The following is an 11,115-nucleotide window of genomic DNA, read 5'->3' as shown; positions in this document are numbered from 1 at the left end:
AATGATGAGAAAACACTGACAGAACCTCTCAACACGTGTTAGAAAGACCTATTGTCAGAGAGACATTACAGCCAGAGAAAAAAAATCAGCTTGTTTGTATAGCTTCTCACCAGCTTCTCACTCCTTTGATAGGGTAAGCATGGGGATGAATGGCGTGGAAGAAAATCTCTCAAAGGTATGACTTAGCTGCTTGTGAAACACAAATCCTTGCAGAAAGAAATATGTCTAAAGAAGGAACTTGATGTTTATCCTAATTGATACAGATAGAAACAGAATTCAAAGTCACACAGATGGACAGCCTTATCATAGGGTGGTCAAGCTAGTTATACTCTTAGTTTGCACACACCTTGCTTTGATGCAAGTTTTTGAATGACAGAAGATATCCATTAACCACAAGCAGATGAACACATGTGCATGCCATTTAATTCAAACATACACTTGGAAATGTCACACCCTATTCATAGAAAAAATACTTGAGCTGGACAAGGACAATAAGTGACACTATGGTATTATCGGGATAATTTTGCAGCCACTTTTTATTCCAAAAAGTTGTATTTTTGTAAACCTGACATTTCCAAAACAGTGCAAGTGAATTCGAATACAGGTGATCACGAGCTTCTAAATACAGGTGACATCAATAAGAGTGAACACATTCTTCCAACCACAAGTTCACAAAAAAGAAATATAGAATTTTACAATATATAAGGAGTGACATTCTAAGAAAAAGGAGTGACAATGATGTGGGTACCCTACTGCATATGCAGACCACACTCCAGAAGTCATTACAGTCTTCACCCCAGTTTAATCAATGTACAGCATGTGAACCAAATCCTGCTTTTATTTATATTCAAGAAACTGTAGCATCTGCATGGATTTGGACAAACATAGAAATTAGTTTTATGACTCTGTTAATCCTTTAGAGAAAGCAATGTTATACATTCCCACATCACATGGATATTAGGCTTGAAACTTGTGCAAGACTCCAAAATGTGCCTATAAAGAGAAGACATTCAAGAAAGTCAGTACTAAATATTGCCAAACACAATCTTCGTGCAACTGTTGCTTTCAGCAAGCTAAATTACTTGCACTTCACTGACATGAAGGGAGGATCCTTCCTATTCATGCAACAAGTTAGAAAGGGTTGTCCTTATCTGGTATTTTAGGCTTTGCAAAAAAGAGTTTTTCCACTCTGAAAGGACTGGGTAATGGGCATTGAGTTCACAACAGTCCCAATTTCTCTCTCAGATCATGCAAGTGATTTCCTAATTGCATTTGAGTAAATTAAAACCAAGGTTTATTCAGAAAAACATACCTACTACTTTTATTAACAATGATGGCCAAGTACCATGGCATATCAATGACTGCCTCAGAATACACGAGCCTCCTTTTATTGGGAGGAACTGATGGGGATTCACCTCCAGGAGTAAAAACCTCCATGAGCAGAGCCTCTGTTTCCAAATGAAATGCTCACAAAGCATGCTGTGGAAAGCAGTAAAATCTCAGCTCTTGGGAAATAAAATTCATCCTGGTGCTCTGGATGACCAAGACTCCACAAGAATTGTAATTTCCTTCTTGAATTCCATCTTGAAGATGGAAAGTAAATGGACTTGCAACAGCTTTGCGTTAAGTGAATTCTTCCTTTACATTTTTTTTTCCTTTTCTTCCTGACCATATTTTTCTGAGATTGCTTTCTTCCTGCCCTAGAAGCAACTTCAAGATTACTGTTGGTAAGAAAACATTCTACACACGGCTTTAGAGCTTAAAAAAAGATCTCTCAGGTGCTGGATTACATGTTTGAAAATGATACCACCCCACTTCTGAGCTTCCACCTGTGCAGCTCAGAGCCAGCACAAAGTGAACTCTTAGTAGGAAGAGAACAAAACCAAAACTAATGACTGCTCAGCAAACCTTCAAATGAAATTGTCCAAGCAAACGATGACTTAGTCCCAAACTGATTAACTGGAGAGAACCTAAACAATGACTTCCACCAGCTCTGCTAGGCGAGCATCACAGCACAGAGGGACTCAACCAGTGGCTGAAACCTGGCAACTTCCAGAGCCCTAGAAGCTATTTCCAAAGATTTAAAAAACAACAACCCAAAACACAGCTGAACATAGCACAACAATTTTCTATACGTTCTTGAATTACACTACATTTTCATAAGATTTCTGGAATTGCAACCATCTATTAGTGGGTTCTTTGGTTTGTTCGTGTTTGTTTCTTTTAGGAGTGGAAAGGTCTATTTACAGGATTTTAATATTAGTATTGATATGTTTCATTGTCAAATCTATCTTAAATGGACCAAAGCAAAGAGCTATACTGGAATTTGGAAAAAAAAAAAAAAAAAAGAGTTATAGTAAAGTTTATACATATAAAAACAAAAGCAACTGTGTCAACAGAACTATTGAGAAGCTAACAGTGACAATAATAAGAATTTATGGATTATTTCAAGAATATTTCACTAATCAGGCCAGTGTTTTAATTTTCATCTAGTGGGAACTTGTATTGGATCAATAACAGTTATTACACTATTTTTAACTCTCTTCATATATGGTCAAAAGATCTTTCAAAGAAAAAACTACTCTTAAAATATAAAAATGAAATATTTTCAGCATTTCTGTTGTTTGGCATTTCTATTGTTCAGTTGTTGTTTAAAAAGTGAAAACGCAATAGAGGATTTTCAACTTTTCCAAGGGAATTTCCTCATTCTTTGGGTAAAACCTCTTCAAAATCAGTTTAAATTCATTATTAGTTTTTCTTGCCCCTTTAACTCTGTTTTCAACAAATCTACTTTTACATCTCTCGTGGTTATTTTTTTTAACTCAGAGAGGACAGATAGAGAAAATTCTTACAGCTAAATAAATGGACTCATTATTTGCTTTTCTGTATATATTAAAGCAATTGCTTACTTAATTCATACTTATTAAATGAATTTCATATCTAACTTTTATCTAGTATTGTTAGGTATTTTAACAATAGAAAAACAGATATATTAAGCTTAAATACACCCAGTAAATCTAAGTGATGTCAGAAGAGTCATACTGGAAGGAATTCAACAGTCACTAATACAATAGGGTTGTCAAAGGCCATCAGATTTTTGCACTCTGATGCAATCCACTACACGTGGTCATGGCTGGATTTCTTCTCCACAGTTTTTATTTTTATTTTTTTTCAGATTCTATTTTAAATGATAACTTGCAAGACCAAATCTTTCAAATCAACAATGATTTTTTAGAGAAGATAATCAAATAGACTAACAGTTGTTTGGTTTTTTTTTCCAAACACTGGATCAATACTCTTCATTCACTTAAAAACCATTTCCTGCCTAATTGGTGCAGATATTAAATTAACAAACATTGATCAATGCTGCAGTAATAGCAGGCACTTAATGCCACTGGGAGAGTGGGAGGAACAAACAGGAAACAGGTTAATTTTTTAAAATATGAAACTATAATGAATTTACAAGGAAGAGCAAGGATAAGGCATGTTCTCAAACAGACTTCAGTGTTCTGCATTCAGGTTTCCAAACTTCCAGCAGTTCTTTTACATTACTCTAATGCAAGGAGAAGTATCCTGCCACCATTCATTCCTGTTATTCTCTCATCTACTACTACAGACCTTCGTCATTCTGTCCCTTATATTAATTTTATACCAACACTACAATTTTTATTTACACAAGGTGCAAAGCACAAGTAGAACCTAAAACCAAGCCCCATAGAGACTCACTGTTTCTATTCAGAAAGCCAGGAGTTTTTTGAAGATATATGGCTGAATTAAATACAATTCTGTGTTTTCCAATTCAATAAATGATTTTATAAGGAATTACTAATGAATAAAGTGGCAACCTGAGATTCAGTAACAGTAATCTTGACTAAACTTCCTTTGTGACCTTGATGAAGAATGACTTTCACAGAATCACAGAATCATACAATGGCTTAGGTTGGAAAGGACCTTAAAGATCAATGAGCTCTACTCCCCTTCAACGTGCAGGGTTGCCAACAACTAGATCAGGCTGCCCAGGGCCTCATTCAATGTGGTCTTGAATGCCTCCAGGGATGGGGCATCTACAACTTCTTTGGGCATCTTGTTTCATCAATTCACCACACACCAAGTAAAGAATTTTTTCCTAACATTTAACCCTCTTCTAGTTTAAAGCCATTTCCCATTGCACATTCTATTTTAGGAACGCCCAAAAAGGCAATCTCAAGATCCAAAGAACATTTTAATGCTTGCCTCTATGTATCTCTCCTAAAAGTATGATATAAACACTATGACTCACGTAGAAAACTCACAAGGCAGGTATAATAGATACAGCTTACATCAACTGATCACTTGTTTTGACAGCAAGAGCTCACAACTGTTAACAGTAGCTTAAAAACCATTCTGGTTAACATTAAATATTAATATGGCTCCATTTTTTTTTTTTTAATTTAAATTCCAAGGAATCTGTCAATGCCATGGTAGTTGGCCAAATTATACCCTTTTGGTAGCTCAATTGTCCAATCCTAGACCATTATTAAAATACTAGAGACTGCAAGAGAAAAATTCCCCGTGTTACGCTTTCTTCAGCAATAGAAGGTGAGCTACAAGTCTTGCTACGTGTCACTGAGGAAGCATTTTCATTCTTCCCCATTCAGGTCAGTGAAGGATAGACTCGTATACAAAACATCACATATGTATAACACTTTAGGTTCTTTAGTTTATAAATCAAACACCAAATTCAACTCAAAAAAGAGACAATTGAAAGATTTTGGCTTACTGCCATTAAATGGTCTATATACAATATTACCAAGCATTGTGAATTAAGCATAATGAGGTTTTCAGCTATTTTGATCTGCAAATCTTCTCTCTTCCATTGAAGTTTAAAAGTACAATAGGATTTATATATACATGTACGCATTCCCAATGATTTAGCCAGATATCAGTGCTTGAGTGAACTATATAGCTATTCAATAGAAACTATAAAACATCGATACAAATATAAAGACATGATCAATATAAAAAGCTTATATTTATAAAAAATATTTTTAGGTAACAGTCTTCCCCTGAGGGTATACCACATAGTTGGATTCATAAATATTGCTCTGCACTGCAGCTTGGTTACCAAAGTTCAAAGTTCAGCTCTAAAATGAAGTGTAAATAGCTCCAGTCACCTGACATGGCCTCAGTGGTTGCCTCAGGATATGTTCCCTAGCTTGTTAGAGTGATAAAGACACAGCATCAACAGGGCCTCCGAAAAATCTGGAGAAGATTCCTTCTTCCACATATGGAAGATACGAGAGCAGGACCTATGGGCAAGCAAGCACGTGTCATATGACTGGGCTTTCCCTTCTCAAGGGCAGTTCACTGATTTTTCTGGACCCAGTCCCAACTATCTTCAGTCTCCTTTCTGTTCTTTTCAGCCTCAATTATTTCTTTGTACCTCCGGCGGAAGAAACCCATCTGCAAATTAAAAAGAGATGATGGCGGTAAGTAACAGCATCATTAAATTGAAACTTACATTGTCAGAAAATATTGTGAACAAGAAAGAAAACAGCACCAATGTGAACGTCTAATTTCTAAGCCTGGAATCATAGCTCCTTGTTTACATCAATATGAGATCAAATTGTGTCCCAAATCTTCATGAGTCCTTTGCACACTATAGTTCAACTACTGTAAGCCTTCTTATATGAAACAAAACTACAAAACAAAACCCCAAATATTTCTAATAAACATAGAGCAGAACAGGCAGATACAGGGTTATTGGTATCAAATTAAGATGAATGTAAACTTTGGATCTAATCCTGAAGTACAAGCTAGCTCTTGGGTTCCAGGTCAAGGATGCTGGAGCTTTATGAACTGTGCTCTCAATATCCACAAATGTATGAAACAAAAGAGATCAGAGGAATTCAGTAAGACCACCTTCACCTATCTGCCTTTTTTTAACTCTTTGAGAAAAGCCAATACATTCTGTCACTGGTGCTTCAGCATGGTTGAGAAGCTCTTGTGTTTCCAGAAGCATCAACCATAGAAATTACTATAGGTACTCTCCTATTCCTACCAGGAATCTAAATTTAAATCTCAGATTTTCTATTTAATGATAATCTGTGTTCAGATGCTTTGGAACAAACAGATAGCTTCAGCTTCTTCTTTTTGCTAAATGATTTCCCTTGTCTTTTTGCTAACAGCTGCATGAAGTCAGAAGGCAAAGCAGAAGTCTGATCCTACAAAATGCAGAGCAGCAACAATAACTATTCTTCTTATTTCCTAGACTTTTGTGATTAAAAAAAAAAAAAAAAGCTAGCAGTTTTCATTTCAGTTTGTATACAAACCTCTTATATTTCTGTTTTTTGGTGTTTTTTTTTTTTTTTCCTTTCAGATTAACAAAAATGTTTTTAATAGTAGACTTTGGTAAGTATTCACAAATAACTCCTCAAACTTAGCAATGCACCATGGAGACAATTGAATCAATATTTTGCTCATCATAATTAAACATTTATATAACTCCTACCACTCCAAGCCTGTTTTCTTAACTCCTGCTGAGTAAAACACAATGCGTTAGTCTTCCTCTATCAGTCAGTTATTGCAATTATTGCCATTCTTTATTCCCAAACTGGCTATATGTAGGAATATTTTGTGCTGTTTTGTCACTGTTATGGTTCTGTCAAGTTGAACTTTCTAGTTGCAGTTCTTTAGCAACTTTAATTTTCTTTAACTATATTTTATCCCATGGTGCTCTGGAAGACAGCTTGTTCAAACTGATGATTGTGCTCATCCAGCACAGCTTCGCAAATCGTAGAATCACAGAATGGCTTGGTTTGGAAGGGACCTTAAGGATCATCAAGCTCCAACCTCCATATCTAATACTAGACCAGGTTGCCCAGGGCCCCATCCAACCTGGCCTTGAACAGCTCCAGGGACATCCACAACCTCCCTGTTGCGAGCCTGTTCCAGCACCTCACCACTCTCTTAGTAAAGGTTTTCACACTGATATCCAACCTCAGGACCTGACAAGTGAGCCCCAGCTTCCACTTTATAAATATACAATGGGCAGCCATATTCATAAATGCCTATGACCTCGGTTTTACAGAGATTGGTCCCACGTCCTCCCATAATTCATACTGAAGTCAGACCTGACAAGTTACTTAGCCTTGTGCACAAACTATGAATACAGTCTCTTGCTCATCCATCAGAAGTAAAGCTTTATCTGCTACTCAGTACATGCAAACACACTGATAATGTCTTTCTGTTTCATGTCCTCACAAAAAGGATATTGTCAAATATTGAAGAGCCATGATTCCCTTGATTCCCAGTGTCTTTCAGAATAGTGTTCTCAGGAACACAGGGGAAAAAAAAGGAATTATAGAAGAGTTTAACTAGTTTTCTGTTCTTCAAACTTGCTCAAAAACAAACAAACAAACAAAAAACAACCAGGTAAACTTCCATCTCCTGTAGCAAAAAAATAACATCACACTGATTTTTTTTTCACTTCTATCTACAGCTATACCAGTGCAAAGGATGTATTCTGAGAATAAAACCTCAAGATGGCAACATCTTGATAGGACAAGTGGGGGATGTCTTTAAATTAAGAGGGGAAACTTAAGTTAGATGTTATGAATGAATTCTTTCCTCAGAGGGTGGTGAAGTACTGGAACATGCTGCCCCAGAGGCATTCAAGGCTGGGTTGAATGAGACCCTGGGAAGGCTGATCTTGTACATTACAGGAGGGCTGGAACTAGATGATCTTTAAGGCCTCCTCCAATCTAAACAGTTCTATGATCATAAAATCTTAGTGAAATCTTACTGATGCCAGTGCACTTTCGATCAATGGAGACTTAAAGCTAATAGCAAACTCTGTCCTTAGATTTTCGTGCTCCAACATGGAAACTTTAGTGAATTATTTTATTGGTAACAAAATTAGTAAGTTAGAACCCCCTTCCTCCTCTGTTGTCACCATGTTTCTACCAGTGGGATTCATTGTAAGAACTTATTTTAGTCTTGGGAACCTGCAGATAGACCTTACATAGGATTCTGAGCAGATGTGTCGAAGAAGTGGGTGCCATTTTTGTATTATCAGGTTTTGTAACAGACCTAACAAGTTCTGCACACTGAAAATAAAACTGCCAGGGGACTTGGTTTCTTAAGATTAACAAGAGAAGTTCAATTTGTAGCTTTTAAAAACTGGTTTTAAACCCCTAAGGTTTCCATCCTTCATGCTACAGCATCCTTGGTTCAATAAAATCCTCACTTGAAGTTATAATCAAAATTATAGAAAGGCTTTTTAATTTCCTCTAGGGCCAAACAAACAAAAGCAATCTCCCACTGTTATTTTAATAAAAATTGTCTGTTTGTGAACATCTGCTTCAGGAATTATCTTTAAAAGTTGGTTATGATAGTTTTGGTATTTCACTATTTCATTACTGGATACAGAATGCTTTTGCATAGCTTTTCAGTAGGGCAAAAAATGTGAGCTGAAGACATGAATAAATATTACTGAAACATGAAATCCAGCATCTACAGGTGATTTCACTGTGAAGCTATGTATGTTCACTTGCTGTAAGTGTTGTGGATAATTCAAAATTAAGTAGAGAGCTCAATTTAAATGCAACAGAAATTAGAAACTGGACCTTAAGGATTTTTTTATTGGACATTTTAAAAGTAGTGTTTGGGATTGGTTAAATTTGCCATCCCTAAAAGGCAAAGGCATGCTTTGTTATGGGATACTGTTTCTTAGGGTCAACATAGCATGTTTCCACTTAATGAGACAGAGTCCTTCTGATCATCAGAAAGATTTTTTTTGTGATGGCCGCAAAGTAATCACAACATTATCATGGCTTCACAAGAGACCACACAGTGCACATATCCATCTCCTTACAACAAACAGATTTCATTAAAAATGACAGCAATATTAACCCATATGGCAATAGCAGATAAGTGCCTGTGGCAAGCTGGAAAGAACAAGTGAGTTTCACATGCTGGAGAAGATGTAATAAGGAGGATGACACATGGATAAAAGCAAGAGAAATGGTGGAACATGGATACAGAGTATATACTGATTCAGTTCACTGGAGCAAGAGTGACATCAGAGACTTTTTGCCTCTGGTATTTCTTCTACTAATGTAAGGCCCTTAGGAGAACTCAGAAATTCCAGGGAGGATAACTGGGACTCGGTGCTGAATGTTTCAAACAGGGTAAAGAGGAGCTATAGCAGGAGCACTGCTGTAGTGGCATTTGCAATGCACCAGTGCAGTGGCCTCCAGCCCGATTCATGGTCCATGACTCTCTCATATTGTTCAATTCTCCCACTTTTTGCTTTCCATAAATAGAGACGCATGCATGTGTGTACATATGCATGGATGAATGCAGAAAAGGACCAGTCAAGTCCAGATCTGTAACCCCACCATGCAATGTGCAAGTGCGTACCACTGCAGGCAAGGAATGACTGATGGCAATACTCTGATCAACAGACTTGTGCCTGGGGAAGGAATTCGTCAGATGAAGAGCAATAGGAGAACCTTGGTGCTGGAGGAAGGAGGATGTACCATGAGAAGATAAAGGGATATAATGGAAGAAGAGGAATCAGGAAAAAAGCAAACCCTAGCCAGAGTTGGGTGAAAATAATCTGAGAAGGCTGAAGAGGACCTCAGTTTTGAGCCTTCTGGGTCAGCAAGGCTGAAAAAAAGTTATCAACAGTGGGACGCTACTCAGTTTGCCTCATCCTTTATTCTTAACCCTGACAGAACTCACCAGAGGGGAACAGCTATGCTGGGGCATCGAGTCCCAGTACATTTTCTGTGTGGAGATAAGAGAGGACAGACAGGGAGATTGAAGTCTTCTGAAATATAGGGATAGTCCCAAAATCCTGGGGCTATCATTGTCACTCCCAATGGATTACACCAGGAAAAGAGAGATGGACTGAACTGTCTGCAAACCTACAAACTGCCATGGTTTACACGTCATGATAAATCGCAAAGGAGTGTCTCCTTGCTTTTAAACAAATTCACACAAATTCAGGCAAAAACAAATAAAATGGAAATTAAAAGGTGATACGGTCTTTATCAGAATAGAAAAACAATGGTTAGTCCTTTCTGGAGATGCTTCAAATAAGTATTAGAGCTCTGTGAATAAGGAACTTAGATTCAAAACCTAAAACCACCCATAGATCTTACACTTATTCTTAACTGAGTTATTCCAGCCCGTGCACCTTTTTTCTAGCAAAACCTTACTGCCATCTACAGTATAATCTGAGCAGAAAGCATGTTTCTGGCAAAACAGAATAACAAAGCAACAGAAAATCTGTGTTTCTTGTTGTCTGGGGAATTACACCTGTTAGTGTGAAGTTATATCTTGTCACGCGACAGCACTGTCAAGCCTTGAGTATTCAAATCTCGAGTATTCAAAGTCTCTTTCACTAGCATACACAACTCCCTTCTGCTGCCATGTCAGTTCTAAATCATTTAAAATCACCCATAACACTTGCACAAAGATGCATTCGTCAAGCACTCACACAAACTGAACATCCTAGCCAAAGTAATTCTGAAGTGTTAACATCATAACAAATTACTGTCTTTTTTTTTCTGCTGCTATTTTCTGCCCTCCCATCTGCACCTCCACAGGTCAGCCACTGTCCCAGCTAATGAAGAGTGAAATAAATTTAAGTGTGGGCTATAGAAGAATGGTAAGACTACATATTTCTTTAAACTAGTCTTTTTCTCATTATCGTTGAACATTAAGAAACAAGATAAGAGAGCTAGATCCTCCTGTAAAATAATATTTTAACCCGACTTTAGTACACTAGAATTTGCAGACTGTAACTGAAGAAGGAATACAGGTTTGTGAACAATGTTCACACACAATCTATAACATTACCAGAGACTTTTGCCACTAATGTCAATTAGCAAGGTATAAATTTTTAACTACATTTCTACCATATCCTGATATACTAAGCTGCACACAAGGAAGTATTGACTTTTATCAGTACAGAGCTTCTGACAAATGTCTTCTAATGGATTATATTGACCAGAGAGTAAACCAACAAGTAAAAAGAGAGTGAAATAAGTACTGATATACTTGTAGCTCAGAAATAAAACAAAATTTAAGAGCCACTGAAGAAATCTCCCATTGAACAACATCTGG

General features: G+C 37.0%; 1 protein-coding gene across 3 annotated transcripts in view; it reads right to left on the bottom strand.

Annotated features, from left to right (window-relative positions):
- Positions 1-462: 462 nt before the first annotated feature.
- The window catches only part of ITGA9 (integrin subunit alpha 9), a 213,282-nt gene continuing 202,629 nt past the window's right edge, over positions 463-11,115 (bottom strand). For all 3 annotated transcript variants that reach the window (XM_031608364.2, XM_090142245.1, XM_090142246.1), the window contains one exon: positions 463-5,442. In XM_031608364.2, coding sequence (XP_031464224.2) covers positions 5,344-5,442 — 99 coding nt within the window. In that variant the 3' untranslated portion in view covers positions 463-5,343. The remainder of the gene's footprint in view (positions 5,443-11,115) is intronic.

Source organism: Phasianus colchicus, chromosome 6, assembly GCF_987193195.1.
Source record: "Phasianus colchicus chromosome 6, bPhaCol1.hap1.1, whole genome shotgun sequence".
In the NCBI taxonomy this organism is placed as follows: domain Eukaryota; kingdom Metazoa; phylum Chordata; class Aves; order Galliformes; family Phasianidae; genus Phasianus; species Phasianus colchicus.
Note: the sequence above shows the minus strand (reverse complement) of the source record. Positions and strands in the feature narration are given on the sequence as shown.